Raw genomic sequence first — 17,728 nt, 5'->3', positions numbered from 1 at the left:
ACTGTAAAATGTATTGTTATATATGAAAAATATTTAGATATCTGCTCCATCCATATTAGCTCAGACTTGTTATCACAAAATTGTAGTGTATCCACACGCACCACAAGCCACAGTCCAATAGATCTGAGATTCCTGGGTTTGGTGCAAGATCCGGTACGGTGCCACACGTGCACTTGAGTCCAGTACGACATCCAGTGTCCCCACCAGCAGGCCTAAGGAAAAACAGTAAAATAACAGGAGTTAACATGAGTGCAAAATGGTTTCAAGACAGAAGTTGTCTGTACGTGCCATGTGACTGCCTGTGGTATCTCTGCCATGTGACTAGTCAAGAGACTATTTCTAGTTGTTGTGACAACAATGAACCTAAAGAGGAACTTCTCCCTGCATAGGGTAAACTAAATCTCAGCTCTCTAAAAAGTGCTCCTAAGGCTCCTTGAACACTGGCTTTAAAAAAAATACGCTGCTCCTAGAGAAGTTTAGTGTTTTGCCTGTAGAAGCAACTAATGTTATCCTATAGCTCCATGCAGATTAGATAGCCTAGAGGTGGTTTTTTTAAGCATTTTAGAGTTCTTCTGGCAGAAAAAAAAATGCCAAAAACACTCCTTAACGCTAGTATAAAAAAAAACACTCAATAAGTAGCATTTTTTTTTCTGTCAAGAACACTGGCTTTTCTTTTTATTAAGCCAGTGTGCATGGAGTCCTAAACAAAAACATGGGAGTCCAGTGTTGTCTTCCTTGTAAATTAATTTCTCCTTGTGACACCCTTGTGCTTCCATGTCACCTGCCAATAGGAAGACTTTCTTTCTGATCTTCACAAGCTTGGGTTCTGCAGGGATCTCCAAAGTGTGCAGACATGTGGCAGATCTCTGCCAGGTCCCAAATAATTCCACTACAATGTGCAATACTTCATCCCTCACTGAAACGCTGCCTCCTGGGATTTTTGACATGGACATCCCAGGAGGCAGCCACCCTCGCCTAGGTGAGGAATCAGGAAGTGACAGGCTGCGCCACGAAAACGTACAGCCATGTCATTCATTCACAGCAATCTGTGACTGAGAGAATTACAATTACACTGCAGCAGACAGCTTGTCATTCTCAATGAACTGCAAGGATGCTGATGAGCGCTCTTGTAGTTAATTTACAAGCCCTGCAACTTTTATACTGACAGCCTGCTTGTCTGCAGTAGCCTGATGTTACACCCATGATCCACTGATCATAGGTGCAATGCTCTGCAGGCTCCTGTGAAAAAAATCTATTGCACTTTTTTTTTTCCAACAGAAATATGTGCATTTATTATCTTTTCACAAAAGCGAACTTAGCCTTTAAGAAGGAGGGAGTTTTTACTATTAATGTAACAGATCAGCAGAGCTCTTATGGGTTGTGATAGGAGATACACCATCCTCATAATTCCTTATCAAAGCTTTCGGATTTTAAAAGGCATAGTCCATCTTTTGAAATATAAATAATAAATAAATATAAAATAAATAAATTCACCCATATTCAAAATAGAAAAAAATATGCATTGGTCATGTGACATCACAGATCACATGACAAAGTGTTGAGCAACACTACACAAAGCAAGTAACCATGGGCCTCTTCACAAAGGTCTGGACGTTTATTGTATATTTTTATAGTTCATACAGTTATGATGTGATTTTAGAATACCTCCTTACACACACAAGTAAATGTTTTAGGGCCCATTCACATGTCTATTTGAGGCAGTGCACTTTGCCCCAATGTACAACAATGCACCTGTTATATGTGCAGTGCATTGCCATTCACTGTGAATAAGCACTGCAATGCACTGTACAGTAGAACGCAACATACAGGGCACTGCAGGGCATCACAACAAGGATACAGTGTAGTGGGGAAATGGGTTTTGAAAAAAAGGGTCTGTGCACATTTCCATTATTGAGTATTTGCAGCCCATTCGTAATTAATTCAACACGCCTTAACACGCCACAACAGAATGCTTTAGTGTGAATGGGCCCTTAAAGGGTATGCATAGCCAAAACATATTTACATTCTGACTAGCGTACGGAAAAATTAGAACTCCTATCTATTGTTGTGTCTCTGCTAGGAAGGTACACCTCTTTGTCGGCTTTGGTTCCCCTTTTTTTTTCGATCGAAAATCCAAACTGTTCCAAAATGTCCTCAGAACAAGAATGAGGGTAAATGCTCCAATGGGGACACTGGTGAAATTTTACTCACTTCCTGTTGCGTCTCTGGGACAGGAATTGATAAAATCTGCCCAAAGGGACACAGAATGAAAAAATAAAAAATAAACTGACAAGTATTTTAACCCTTCCCTACTCTAAAACAAAAAAAAAATTGCTATACATACACTTGGAGGTGATCTTCTGATTTTGGAGAAATAATGGTAAGTTATTAAATTTGCTGCACTGCAATTCAATGTAATGAGAAATGATAGCACAGAATAGAGCAGTCTCCGCATTTTACTGAAAGACGTTTGTGACACCCATGAGATTATGTCTACAGCACTGAACCCCCCCACTGCCACACAGTTATTTACAACATCTTCAATGACTCATTGCTGGGTGACTACAATTACCTACAGATAACTTCATGCCCATACATACTATTTATTATAAAGTACCAAATTGCTCTTTGGTTCTTTTGACCTAGGAAAAAAAATAAAAATCACAAAGCTACCATAAATAGATTAATATCTAACAATATGCAGCTTAACAGTCTTTAAAGTGGTTGTAAAGGCTAAAGGTTGTTGTACCTTAATGCAGTCTATGCATGAAGGTAAAAAACCTATTGCTCCCCCCCCCCCCCAGCCACAGGTCCCCCAATATTTACCTGAGCACCCTCTTGATGCAGCGATGTGCACAGGAGCCTCGGCTGTTCCAGGTCTCTCTCTCCTCAATGGCTGAGACACAGCAGAGGGAGGTGTCAATCACAGCCAGTGAGCCAATGAGGGGAAAGCGGGGGGGGGGCTCGAGAGCGAGCGCATACCAGTGACCCCACAACAAGCAACTTGCTACTAGGGGCAGTAGTCAAGCGGGAAGAGCCATGGGCACCAGCAGTGGAGGTTTTTTTTACCTTCATGTATTCTGTGCAAGAAGGTAAAAAACCTTCTCTGTTCAGCATCACCTCCAGCCCCCGTAATACTCACCTAAGTCACCTCTCGATCCAGCGACGTGCATTGGAGTCTCGGAGACTCCCTCTCCTTATTGGCTGAGACAAGAGCGGGAGCCACTGGCTCCCACTGCTGTCAATCACAGCCAGTGAGCCAATGAGAAGTGACAGAGGCGGTGGGGCCGAGCCACGGCTCCATGTGTGAATGAACACACAGAGCAGCGGGTGCCCCTATAGCAAGCTGCTAAGGGCACTTGACAGGAGGGAGGGGCAAGGAGCTCCGGAGGGGGACCAGGAAGAGGAGGATCCAGGCTGCCCTGTGCAAAACCACTGCACATAGTAGGTGAGTATAGACTTGTTTGTTATTTTTAAAAAAATGTAAGCCTTTAGAATTACTTTAACCACTAGCCTACAGGGCACTTATACCCCTTTCCTGCCCAGGCCAATTTCCAACTTTCAGCGCTGTTGCACTTTGAATGACAATTGCGCGGTCATGCAACACTGTACCCATATGAAATTTTTATCATTTTTTTGTGACAGATAGAGCTTTATTTTCGTGGTATTTAATCACCTCTGGGGTTTTTTTTTATTTTTTTTCTTATACAAACCAAAAACACTGAAAATGAAAAAAAAAAAAATTTCTTAGTTTTTGTTATAAAATGTTGTAAATAAGTGATTTTTCGCCTTCACTGAGGCAGCACTGATAGGCTGCACTGATGGACACTGATAGGTGGCACTGATGGGCATTGACAGGCATCACTGATGGGCACTGAAAGGCAGCACTCATATATGGCACTGACTGGCAGCACTGATAGGTGGCACTAACTGGCACTGATGGGTGACAGTTAAAGGCAGCTCAGATGGGCACTGATATGTGGCATTGATGTGCACTGGTAGGCACTGAAATGTGGCACTGATGGGCACTGGCAGGTGGCATGGATGAGCACTGACAGCTGGCACTGATGGACACTGACAGGTGACACTGCTGGGGCTACACAGATAATTAGTGCCCTGATGATCAGTGTACATGTCCCCTCTGAGGGATGCCGATTACCGGCTCTCCTCTCCTCTCGAGCTGTTAGTGTGGTAAGGAGAGAAATGCTGATAACCGGCATTTCCCTATTTACATGCGATCAGTTGTGATTGGACACAGCTGATCACATGACCGAGCCGACATCTTCGACTCTTTCTGTTGATCGGTGATCCGCTGTGTCTGTGCGCTCCAGGAGCCGTGTATGCGCAGTTATAATGGGAGGATGACGTCGGCATAGAGGTGATAGTTGAACGTCCTCCCAGAACGAGAGAACCGCCTTGCGCCCGTCATTGTACTATATGGCGGGCAGGAGGCGGTTAAAAAACAGACACTCACCTGATCCTTGATACAGCAGTGTCCTCACCACAGCCGGTTTCACTGGCTGTCCTCTCTATTTGGCGTCGGCAGTGACAGCTTGCGACTTCAAAACCAGGTGCCCACTGAGAATGTGCAAGTAGCGCTGCGCCTTATGAATGGTCCTGTAGTCTCCTGGGACCTGTCACGTGTACCAGAAGACTACGGGGAGGGAGGACAAGTTCCGATCACAGCAGAAGTGGGAGTGGCTACCTGTCAAAATTGAGTACCTGCTCTCTCCCCCCTCCGCTCCCCAAAAGGTGCACTCTCCCACTGACCCGAACACCTCCACTAGTAGTTTCACACGCTCCTGCACATCCCGCTCCCATGCCACCTTTCTCACCCTTCTCCTCCTCCTAACCACAGGGGACATCTCCCCGAATCCTGGCCCTCCACCACCTCCCTCACCCACACAACACCCTCCCTCCTCCACGTCCTTCTGAAACCCCCGCAACTTAGTATCTGTCCCTCTGCTCCCTAAAATCACCCCCCCCCCCCGTTTTCATGTGCACTCCTGAACGCCCGATCGTTGTGCAACAAGGTTACTGCCATCCACGACCTCTTTGTTTCCCACTCCCTCAACCTCCTAGCGATCACGGAAACCTGGATCCAGGCCACTGACTCTACCTCCCCTGCTGCACTCTCCTATGGAGGTCTCACCTGGACCCACTCACCCAGACCCAACGGTCATAAAGGTGGTGGGGTTGGTCTGCTCCTGTCACCACAGAGCACCTTCCGAGTCCTCCCAAACTCCCCCCTCTCTATCCTTCTCCTCCTTCGAGACCCACTGCATCCGACTATTCTCGCTAACCCCCCTGAAGATTGCTGTGATATACCGGCCTCCTGGATCCATATCCCGCTTCCTGGATGACTTTTCCTCCTGGCTACCTTTCTTTCTCTCCTCTGAGCTACCCACCATCATCCTTGGGGATTTCAACATCCCTGTCAACCTCGACAACCCGGTCACATCTCATCTCCTCCACTTAACCTCCTCCTTTGCACTTGCACAGGTGCATACAATCCACCACCCACTCCGACGGTAATATCCTTGATCTTTTCTTCTCCAACCGCTGCGCTCCCCACAACCTCACTAGCACCCACTTCCCTCTCTCTGAACACAACCTGATTACCTTCTCTATCTCCTTGTCCTCCAATGCCTACCCCTCCAAATGTCACACTACTACCAGCCGTAACCTCCGCAACCTTAACCCTGCCTCCCTCCACTCTGCAGCTGACGAATTCCACGACAGCATCCTCCCCCTGTCCTGCCCCGACTTGGCTATGACTGCCTATAACAACGCGCTGTCAACAGCCCTTGACTTACTAGCGCCTTTAACCACACGCAACATCAGACCCTGACCTCTCCAGCCCTGGCAGACTGATCACACCAAAACCCTCAAATGACACAGTCGTGCCCTGGAGCGACTATGGCGCAAAACCAAATCCCAACAAGCCTTCACCCGCTACAAATCTGCCTTCCACACCTACACCTCCTCCCTCCACGCAGCCAAACAAGCCTACTTCCTGACCCTCATCAAGGCCCTCTCCTCCAATCCTCGCCGACTGTTCTCCACCTTCAACTCTCTACTCTCTCCACCCCCACCTCCACCCAGCACACTCCCTCTCAACCTGTCCCCTCTCACACAGCTACCCCCTCATCCCCCCTCCCCCTCGACATAACCCGCAGGGACTTCATCACTGTTCAAACTCCCTCCAACCCCGTTCCCCCTCACTCAGCTACCCCCTCATCACCCCTCTCCCACGGCCCCACCACTGCTCTGACCTCCACTTCCACCCCACCCTACATTCCTCATACTGAAGCCCCCTCAACACTCCGCACCTTTGACCTTACTATCATTGAGGAAGTCTCCAAGGTCCTCTCTGATTCTCGTTTCACCACCTGCCCCCTCAACCCTATCCCCTCACAACTCCTACAACCTCCTTTCCCCTCCATCCTATGCTCCCTCACCCACATCTTTAATCTCTCCCTCTCCTCCGGCACTTTCCCCTCCCCTCTGAAACATGCACACATCACCCCTATACTTAAAAAGCCCTCCCTGGACCCCAATGACCCGAACAACCTCAGACCCATCTCCCTGCTCCCCTTCACATCCAAACTCCTCGAGCGCCTAGTCTACACCCGCCTAAGCTCTCACTTCAACGACAACAACCTCCTCGATCCCCTACAGTCTGGCTTCCGTCCCCTACACTCCACCGAAACTGCCTTACTCAAACTCTCCAACGACCTGCTAACCGCCAAAGCTAATGGCCACTATTCAGTGCTCCTACTCCTTGACCTCTCCGCGGCCTTCGACACAGTTGACCACCCCCTCCTCCTCAAAAAACTACACTCCCTCGGCCTCAGAGATTCTGCTCTCTCCTGGCTCTCATCCTACCTGTCACAACGCTCTTTCAGCGTTACCTATAATGCTACCACCTCCCCCTCACTCCCCCTCTCTGTTGGGGTCCCTCAAGGCTCCGTCCTCGGGCCCCTTCTCTTCTCCATCTACACCTCCTCCCTTGGCCAACTCATACACTCTCATGGCTTCAACTATCACCTCTATGCCGACGACACACAAATCTATCTCTCAACCCCCCACCTCACCCCCTTGGTCTCAGCCCGAATCACACACCTACTGAGCGACATATCAGACTGGATGTCGCTCCACTTCCTTAAACTGAACCTCTCCAAAACCAAGTTTCTTGTCTTCGCCCCAGCCCGCACACCACCCCCCATTGACTTCTCCGTCATGTCCAACACCACCACCATCAAACCCGCCCCGCAGGCCAGAGTACTTGGTGTCATTCTGGACTCCAACCTATCCTTCCAGCCCCAAGTCCAATCTTTAACAAACTCATGCAGACTCCACCTCCGCAACATCGCCAAAATACGTGCGTTCCTAACCCCAGAAACCACTAAACAGCTCATCCACTCCCTCATCATATCACGACTCGATTACTGCAACTCCCTCCTTACTGGCTTGCCTCGCCGCTGGCTATCCCCGCTTCAGTCAATCCTAAATACGGCTGCCAGACTTATTCACCTTTCCAACCGCTCCGTTTACGCCACCCCCCTCTGCCAATCCCTCCACTGGCTTCCGATTGCTCAACGGATCAAATTCAAAATCCTAACACTGACGTACAAAGCCGTCCACCATACTGCCCCGAACTACATCACTGACCTAATATCCAAGTACCGCCCAGCACGCACGCTCCTCTCCTCACAAGACCTCCTTCTCTCTAGTTCCCTGGTCTCCTCCTTCCATGCCTGCCTCCAGGACTTCTCCAGGATGTCACCCATCCTCTGGAACTCCCTGCCCCAACCCATCAAATTATCACCTACTCTCCTCTCCTTTAGGCGCACCCTGAAAACCCACCTCTTCAGGGAAGCCTACCCCACCCCCTGCTAACTTGCCGACCTCCACCACTCTTCCTACCACTCCATCCCCCACAGCTTTCTCCTCCTGTGCCACCATCCCCTCCCTCCTAGATTGTAAGCTCGAAAGAGCAGGGCCCTCGATCCCCTCATGTTTTTGCATTGTATTGTTATTGTTCTGTCACATGTTCTGTCCCCCTTTGTAATGTACAGCGCTGAGCAAACTATTTGTGCTTTATAAATACTGTATAATAATAAAAAAAATAATCCTTAATGAGGACAAGGCCTTAAAGCGGAACTTCCCCTTTTGGGTGGAGCTTTGCTTTAAGTAGTGGCTGTATTCATGTTTTTTTTAACAACTTTTTTTTTTGCTTTATTTTCACAAGGTAATTCTGTCTGTAACACTAGTTCCTGTCCTAGGGTAACAATGCTAATCCAACACAGTGTGCCTATAGAGAAGCAGTGTTGTAACTCTAAAACAGGGCATGTTTTAGGACTACAAAACATCTCCCTCTCTCTTCCACTTTATTACATGGACAGTGATGTTTTCCAGGTCATAGAAAATAGCTGGGAAACATTATTTGAGATTTTAACTTGGTTCAATGGAAGTTACAAAGACACTAGATTTCTGACATCAGTGTTTTTCTGTACTTGTGAAAAAAAGAAATACTAATGTAGCCACCAAATCTAAGAACTGGTAAGCTACAATATATACATTTTTTTCTGAGTTTAAATATCCTACAATATAATGTACCAATTACTGCCATGTCTGGAAACCCCATATCATCATACTCATTGAGGGTTAGTGAGTCACCAAACAGTAAGCAATTTTAAGAGTGACAACAAAGACAGTGCTGATGCTAAGGCGCCACCACACTAGGTACATGACACATCCCCAAATGAACAGAAGGTGGCCAGCATCCTGACAGCATTCCCAGAAAAATCAATTTATCGTTGAATCACAGAGATCATGGCACTATAAATAAAATTCCACACTACACTGCCAGTGTCTACAGAAACCACTGTCTAATGTAAACGATTCAGCTTGGAAAACTCACCAGTGCAAAATCAATGCACACACACTATACCACCTATGTTCCCTCAAGACTCAATTAAACCCCCCCATCAAGGGTAGAACTATCACCATAGCAGACCTTGTGACTGTTATGGGACCCAGAACTGTCTGGCTACTTTAGGCCCTACACCACGTATGGGACGAAATTCGACCAATTTTTCGTCCGAAAATTGGACCTAAGAATAGGCCGATTTTCGCTCTGTTAGTGGGTCAATGGCACTGGTCGATTTTCGTGGTTCCTCCCCTTTTTGACGATCGGGAATGTTGGAAAATTTGTGATCGTTTTTCCGAAAAGAATATGGCAATGAGCAGTGACCTGGAAGGAACAGAACTTTCGCCTGTTATATGGGGTGAACTTTATGACTTTTGAAATCATTGATGCCACCATCGGATTACCGAGCGAATGACGTTTTCGAAATTTCGAAAGAAAAATAGTTCGAATTCGAACCATGTACAGCCTGTATTAGGGCTCCCAGGCACCGAACTGGAAAATCTTAAATCCTCCTGCGCTTGGGAAGTAGGCCCAAGAAGGATTAGTGGGCTGCAGTCAGGTCCTGGCCTTCATGGGATGTACGCGCCATGTTGCCCTCACAAGACTGGGGAATCTAGAAGCACTGCAATAATAATAATAAACAAACAGGGCTCACTGGCCTTTAAATGGCTTTAATATATAAAAAAAGGTAAGTATTATACTCACAAAGTAAATAAAGGTACAATTTCATGAACACAGCACAAACAGTCTGCAACCATCAAGATGTGACAAAACGATGGAACTTCCATAGGCTGATGCGTTTCGAGGACTTCTCTTCCTCAGAGCCTCCCAGGCACCAAAATACGCTAGGTTGTTTACACTGTGCGAAGGAACGTGCCAGTGTGCACAAGCCCTAACACTGCATGTTTTGAGGAAGGAGAATTGCATTTGAAACAGTTGACAGAGCCAGCTATGGAGGTATCAGTATGTTTACATGTACAGTGATTAGGAACTTTAACTTAACCACTTGCCCCCCTGAGGTTTTACCCCCCCCCTTCCTTACCAGGCCATTGTTTGCGATACAGCGCTGCACTAATTTAACTGACAATTACGTGATCATGCAACGCTGCACCCAAATTAAATTTACGTCCTTTTTCCCCCACAAATAGCTTTCGGTGGTATTTAACCACTTCAGAATGGACACTTTTACCCCCTTCCTGACCAGGGCAATTTTCAGCTTTCAGCGCTATCACACTTTGAATGACAATTGCACGGTAATGCAACACTGTACCCAAATGAATTTTTTACCATTTTTTTGAGACAGATAAAGCTTTATTTTGGTGGTATTTATTCACCGCTGGGATTTTTATTTTTTTTGCTATGTAAATGAAAAAGTCCAAAAATTTGGAAAAAAAGTGTTTTTTTTTATAAAATTTTGCAAATAAATAATATTTCATCATAAATCTTGGCCAAAATTTATTCCGTTATCTTTTTAGTAAAAAAAAAAAATTCAAATTAGTTTATAACCGAAAATTATATTTTTTAAAATAATTTTTTTAATTTGTATTTTTTTTTTATATTCTTTTTTATTTTTTTTTACATACTGTCACCCTAGCAGTACAGTGTCATGGTGACACTGTACTACTTGTGGGGGCTGATGAAGATTTTTTTTTTTTTTTACACCGATTGCTTTTACACCCATATAGGATGCAAAAGCAATCACTTCTCTTTCTCTCTGTCTGCATTCTTGCAGTAATTGGAGAAGTACTGAGTGAGCTGTGATTGGTCACAGCTTGTCACATGGTACAAGGCTGTTGTGAATAGCCTTGTACCATGTGACCTCTGTGATCATTCAAAGATTTCACACAAAGTAAGCAATGTCACAAGTGACATCTTGCTTACTACTTTGCATGTGATCACTGATTGGCCAATCAGTGATCACATGATTGGGACCTCGCACAGAGGTCCCATCCGACGACCGGTGTTTCACTGTGTCCGGAGGACACCGGATCGTTGTGCTGCGCGCTCCCAGGGAGCGTGCACAAGCAGGGTGCGGGGAGGCTGTTTATAAACGGCCACCCGACCCTGCACTGCTACAGTCCGGCTGTTTATATAGAAAGGCCAGTCGGCAAGTGGTTAATCGCCTGTGCGTTTTTTATTTTGTGCGCTGTAAAAAAGAAAAAAAAAGGACAATTTTGAGAAAAAAAAATACTTTTGAGTTTTTGCTATTAAAATTATGTAATAATTGGACCCAGCTATTCTATCCAGTCAATTTGTATCAAATCCAGCAGACATTTGCACTACATACTTGAGGGCAGATCTAACAGAGATTGTAAATGTGTGTGTTTTAGTCTTTGGCAATAAGAACTGCCTTTATTGACATTTGTTCAGCATGTCACACATATTCACTGTATGAACATATTTGCTCTATGACATGCTGAATGATCATCTATAAAGGTGGTTCTTTTTGCAGAAGAGTAAGATGTGTTGGAAACATATTTTCTATCCAAGGCTGCATGCACATAGCTCGGGCCTTGGTTTTTGTTTTTTTTAACTGGATGGACTTTTGTCTTTTTTCAATCAGACTATGTAAAAACAGAGTTATGAGTTGAGATGTGTAATTTTTAGGGATGCACCAAAATTTTCGGTGGCCAGAAAGTTTCAGCCAAAAAGACCCCTATCAGTCGTTATGAAAATAAGCACAGATACAGGTACCGAAAATAGCCCCCCCACCCCCCCCCCCCCCTCTGCTTGGTAAGTCTCAGCCTTACCTGAGAAACCACCCAACGATCCTGGCGCTGGGAATAGAGATCAGTGAAGGAAAGATGGCCTCCAATCATCTCTATGCCCTTGGGAGGACCGGAGCGATGTCACTTCCGGTTCCGGCGCCAGGGATGTGCAATTCAAATCGCCCGGTACATGCAGTTCCAGGTAGTGGGCAGGTAGGTTTTTTTTGCCTTTAGCCCTGCTGTGGGCAACCAGCAGGGCTCACCTGACAGGAGGAAGCATTCGAACTCCAGTGCTGCCGCCCAATTGCTTCCACACAGCCCACAGTGCCAGCCTCTCCCCCCCCCCCCCCCCCCGCCTGCTATATGTCCCGGGCTCCGCTTGTCCATCTGCGAGTCCAGGACTGGTTCAGTGGGTGCTGGCGGGATGTGGTATAGAGGAGGGAGGAGAGCAGACACATCCGCTCCCCTCCCCTTCTTGTCCTGACCAGGAGGTGATGTGACGTCACTTCCGGGTTACTGTTTGATAGATTCCCGGACATTGAAGCGGGGAAAGAATGTAATGCGGTGCGATGTGGAGTGCATTACATTCAGGGGAGCACAGGGGAGATATCCAGAGTCTTTTAGACCCTGGATGTCTCAAAAAAAAGAGAACCTGTCACCAAAAAATTCATCACAAAGGGAAGTTTTTCTCCCCTATGTGATAAAACAAAAAAAATGGAAGTTACACCCAAGCATATAACCTCCCCCCAAATTTTTCAAGGCTAACACCCACATATGTATGCAGGCACAATCATAAAAGCACGAACTGGGACGCCTACAGATGAAAACGTCAATTGCGATACGCGTTACATATCGCCGCACACGCCAGAATGAGAGCAATAATTCTAGCACCAGACCTCCTCCGTAACGCTAAACTGAAGACTTATAAAGGGCTTTAAAAGCTCCACCTATATAAAATATGGGGTATTAAAGTATGTTGCCGTTTCACAAGTGCACGCAAATTTAAGGTTTGACATGTTAGATATCTATTTACTCAGCGCAACTTCGTCTTTCATATTTTACAAAAAAATTGTTAAGTTATTGCTTTTTGTGCCCAAAAATTAACTTAAGTGTATTTTCTACTGAAATTTTGAGTTTCCTAGACCTGTGTGTGACATAAAAAATTGAAACTACCGCTATTTCATTCTCCAGGATCTCCGATTTCAGAAAATATATAACGTTTGGGGGTTTTATGTAATCATCAGGCCTTAAATGATTTTTTAAACATGTGCAAAAAGCACAAAAACAGCTCTAGCAGCGAAAAGGATAAACCCGAAACTCCACTTTCCTGACGAGCAGCCAATAGGTGCTCATTAGACTGCAAAGTCTCTCTCCTCCCTGCTAGTCCCCAGTGCGGTGATGGAGAGAGGCAGGGAGAGGAAGAGGAGATAAACAGCGCAATGTTAAATGTTAAAAATATTAATCATTTAATTCGCCATAAAGCCCCGTTTTTAAAAGCCCCAGACATTACTTAAAGCAGATTTAAATACGGTTTTGGCTAAAATGTATGTTTTTTCATCAGGACAAGTAGATTGGGAAACCGATTTAATCCCTGGACAAGTAGTTTTTTCAAAAATTTCCACACTCCTGAAGGCCATTTTTTTTAAAGCACTAGATCAATGCTTTTTTTGATCTAATGCTTTACATTGTAGAGGAGATGTGGGATCTTATTGACCCCAGATCTCTCCATAAAGAGGACCTGTCACTAATTATTTCTATCACAAGGGATGCATGCATTCCTTGAGATAGGAATAAAAGTGATAAAAAATTTTTAAAGGGACAGTGTAAAAAAATAAAATAAAATTACAACACAAAAGTTTAAAGTGCCCTCATCCCCCCGTGCCCGTTTAGTGATGAACACACACGTAGGCCATGCCCACATATGTAAACAGTGTTTAAACCGCACGTGAGGTATTGCCATGCGCATCAGAGCAAAAGCAAAAATTCTCACACTAGACCTACTCTGCAACTTTACACTGGTAACCTGTAAAAATTTTTAAAGTATCACGCATGGATACTTTTAAGTACTGTAGTTTGACGCCATTCCATGACCGCGTGCAATTTTAAAGCATGACTTGTTGGGTATCTACTTACTCGGCGTAACATTCTCTTTCATATTTTACAAAAAAATTGGGGTATATATTGCGTTTTATTATATTTCTTTAATCAGTGTATTTTTTTCCAAAAAACTGTGTTTGAAAAATATATTAATTATTAAAAACTGTCCATTTCGGCTTTGGTTTTTGGCCAAGTGTATCCTGAATTTTCTGTTTCATTTTGATATACCACTAGTAATTTTTACAGTCATTCTGACAAAAAAATTAACCGGAATGTGTTAAAAACGCACAAATGCATAAAAAATGTGCATGCGGAAACTCATCTGGACAGCGTTTTTATGGTGTGAACCAGCCCTCAGGGAGGGGGTTTGCTCAGGTGTACAGCTGTGTGAGGGCCGTGTTTGCTCACATGGCAATGCACAGCTGTTCCATGTGTCCTTATGCAGGCAATCTCATTCATGTTAACTGGGAAGCAGCAGCTGTATGGATCAAGTCACTGCTTCCAATCTGACAGCCATGCACCAACACCTGTGCTTCCCCATGAGGGCAAACATGGGGCCCTTGCACAGGTGTACACCTGAGGGCCGGTTCACACTATAGAAACGCTGTCCAGATGAGTTTCCGGATGCACGTTTTGACACGTTCCGGTTCATTTTTCCTCTTTTTTTTCAATTTAAATAGGGACATGTGAGTTCCAGTGCGTTTTTGATGCGTATTGCCACATTCCAGTACAGTTCTGTGCAGGAAAAATGCAGCCTGTTCTATTTTTTCTGCAACTGGAATGCACTGGAACTGCAAGCACAGATGTGAACTATGACATTGACAACCTTATAACCTACTTTCTGTGCATTTGGGATGCAGAAAAAAGCAACTGAAACACATGTAGTGTCAAATGGCTCTGAATGATTCAATGGCTAGGCAGTGCAAAATGACTTAGGGCCGGTTCACACCGTAGAAATGCAGTCCAGATGTGTTCCAGATGCGTTTCTACATGTGCGTTTTTGATGCGATCCAGTGCGTTTGATGCATTTCTGTTCATTTTTCCCCTTTATCTTCAATTTAAATAGGGGCATGTGCATTCCAGCAAATTTTTGATGCATTTAACCGTGTTCCTGTACGGTTCTGTGCAGGAAAAAATGCAGCATGTTCTACTTTTTTTTCTGCAACTGGAATGCACTGGAACTGCAAGCACTGATTTGAACTATACCATTGACAACTATATGACCTAACTTTCTGAGCATTTTGGATGCAGAAAAAAGCAACTGAAACACATGTAGTGTGAACTGGCCCTAAAGGCAGAGGTAATTATCTGCATATTGTGTTTACACAGGCAGCAAGGCATACAGCCATGTGCATCTACTCATGTAAGTATTCACACAAACCTCTACGTGTGTATCGTGAGCAATACAGTCAAAATCAGACCGTGGACAATGTTTTTTGTTTTGGCTAAATGCTATGGACTAAAATGAGGCAGTTTACATGGGCACACAGCATACAACACTGCAACATTCAAATCAAACAGAGCGAGGTGCATAGGCTGATAGCATACAATTCTACACTGTTCAGATCCGTAGACGTAATGGATCTAAGCGCAGTGTATTGTACACCCATATGTATAATGCAGGCCATAGATGGGTCAGTTAGTGCCCGAATTTTTGTCCGCACGAAAAATCGGCTGATATTAACACCGTTAGTGGGGCCAGCCCGTCGGCCGTTTATCGCGGATCCTCTCGTTTATTTTTATCAGTTATGCTGGAAAATCCACGAAAAACTGACGTTTTTCATGGACATTGGTGGCAGCATTGGCACCGACCAATTTTTCGTTAATTCGGCCGATAAACAGCCCGTCTATGGCCAGCCTAAGACCTAGAGATGACAACACCAATGCTTGTGACCATACAAACTAGTCAGCAAAGCCAGCTCTCATACTTCTAATATGTAGGATTCATTGGTAGCCAAACAGTTCAATATACAAAAAGATTTAGCCACTCTACATAACCTGGGGAATTTAAAGTGTCAATGTGGAGCTCAATGTATACATAGAACTGAGGTGTATCCTGATCCGTGGTGCCACGTGCCGATCTCGAGTGCTGATCCTGATTCCGTGGTGCTGCGTAACGCTCTCAATCTGTGGTGCTTTGTACAATCAAGGTCCGGGGGCCCGAGCGACGGGCCCGACCCATGGGGCACGAGCAACGGTAACAACCCGCTGCCTACCGGACACGACCCCCTGCCTACCGGACACGACCCTCTGCCGACCCCCTGCCTACCGGACACGACCCCCTGCCGACCCCCTGCCTACCGGACACGACCCCCTGCCTACCGGACACGACCTACTGCCTACCGGACACGACCCTCTGCCTACCGGACACGACCCTCTGCCGACCCCCTGCCTACCGGACACGACCCCCTGCCTACCGGACACGACCTACTGCCTACCGGACACGACCCTCTGCCAACCCCCTGCCTACCGGACACGACCCCCTGCCGACCCCCTGCCTACCGGACAAGACCCCCTGCCTACCGGTCACGACCTCCTGCCTACCGGACACGACCCCCTCCCTACCGGACACGACCCCCTCCCTACCGGTCATGACCCCCTGCCTACCGGACACGACCCCCTGCCTAGCGGACACGACCCCCTGCCTAGCGGACACGACCCCCTGCCTTCCGGACACGACCCCCTGCCTTCCGGACACGACCCCCTGCCTTCCGGACACGATCCATGGCGCCGTGTCCCGATCCAGATGGTGACTGCAGCATATCCAGCAATCCAGACATTTGCTGTGACAGGGAAGAGTCCTGATGTCAGAGTGTATTAAGGTGTATGGTGTCCAGGCAGATCTATGTACAGGGATGACCCCAAAGGGGGTGAGGCGGGCTCCTGCAATGTTTACATTGGACTCACTCTGGAGAGAAGTTTCTAGGCAGACTAGATGAGCTGGAAGAACCCCGGGCCCATCATCGGCCTCCCCCAACCCCCTGCTCCCCCTCACCTGTCAGCCCTCCGCCTTTGCCGTGTCCCCGTCGCCTCTGCAGGATGAAGAACGGGTTCGCTCTCTCGGTCACCCATAGTGCATTGGCCAGCAGCACCTCCTCCGGGTTCAGCCACATCCTGAACAGCCGAGGCCCGGAGAGGAAGGAGTAGCGGCCCGGTTCCTGTCCTCGGTGTCCGGTGAGACCAGTGTCGGTGAGCCAGGGATCTGAGCTGTACACTGGCCTCCTCCGCCCCTCACTCCCTATGAGGTCCGAAGCCCAGGCCTCAGAGGCCGTACTGATCTCCAGAGCCCCCTGCTGGACATACAGAGGAGTGACAAGCCGTGTTGCAGTTTTTTTTTGTCATGTTTGTTTTTGGGCCAGAAGTGAGTAGGATTCAGATGGAGCAAAGGCATGTGTAACTGTTCTCTTCCTTTACAGGGGGATAGAATAAAGAGGCATGGGGGAGCTGTTTTCTTCTTACCCGGGGGGGTGCAATGGAGGGGTATGTGGTAGCTGTCCTTCACAGGGGGGTGCGATAGAGAGGTATGGGCAGCTGTCCTCCTCCTTCACAGGGGGGTGCAATGGAGGGACATAGGAGAGCTGTCCTTATTCACAGGGGGGTGCAATGAAGTGGTATGGGGGAGCTGTCCTTCACAGGAGGTGCAATGGAGGAGTATGGGGTAACTTTTCTCACAGGGTGGTGCAACGAAGTGGTATGGGGGAGCTGTCCACAGGAGGTGCAATGGAGGAGTATAGGGTAACTGTCCTTCACAGGGCGGTGCAGTGGAGGGGTATAGGGAAGCTGTCTTGCTGCACAGGGCGGTGCAATGGAGGGGTATGGAGTAACTGTCCTTCTTCACAGGGCGGTGCAATGGAGAGGTATGAGGTAACTGTCCTTCTTCACTAGGCAGTGCAATGGAGAGGTATGGGGTAACTGTCCTCCTACTTTATAGGGCATGCAATGGATGGGTATAGGGGAGCTGTCCTCCTTTTTCACAGGGAGGTGCAAT

General features: G+C 46.6%; 1 protein-coding gene across 3 annotated transcripts in view; it reads right to left on the bottom strand.

The window, feature by feature from the left end:
- Window positions 1-17,017, bottom strand: part of TBC1D9B (TBC1 domain family member 9B) — a 106,053-nt gene extending 89,036 nt beyond the window's left edge. For all 3 annotated transcript variants that reach the window (XM_089654501.1, XM_089654502.1, XM_089654503.1), the window contains exons 1-2: window positions 16,736-17,017; window positions 102-212 (exon numbers count right to left, since the gene is read on the bottom strand). In XM_089654501.1, the coding sequence (XP_089510627.1) occupies window positions 102-212; window positions 16,736-16,853 (229 nt within the window). In that variant the 5' untranslated portion in view covers window positions 16,854-17,017. The remainder of the gene's footprint in view (window positions 1-101; window positions 213-16,735) is intronic.
- Window positions 17,018-17,728: the final 711 nt, after the last annotated feature.

This window comes from Staurois parvus, unplaced genomic scaffold, assembly GCF_062004578.1.
Source record: "Staurois parvus isolate SC_StPar_1 unplaced genomic scaffold, SC_StPar_1.0 ptg000770l, whole genome shotgun sequence".
Classification (NCBI taxonomy): domain Eukaryota; kingdom Metazoa; phylum Chordata; class Amphibia; order Anura; family Ranidae; genus Staurois; species Staurois parvus.
Note: the sequence above shows the minus strand (reverse complement) of the source record. Positions and strands in the feature narration are given on the sequence as shown.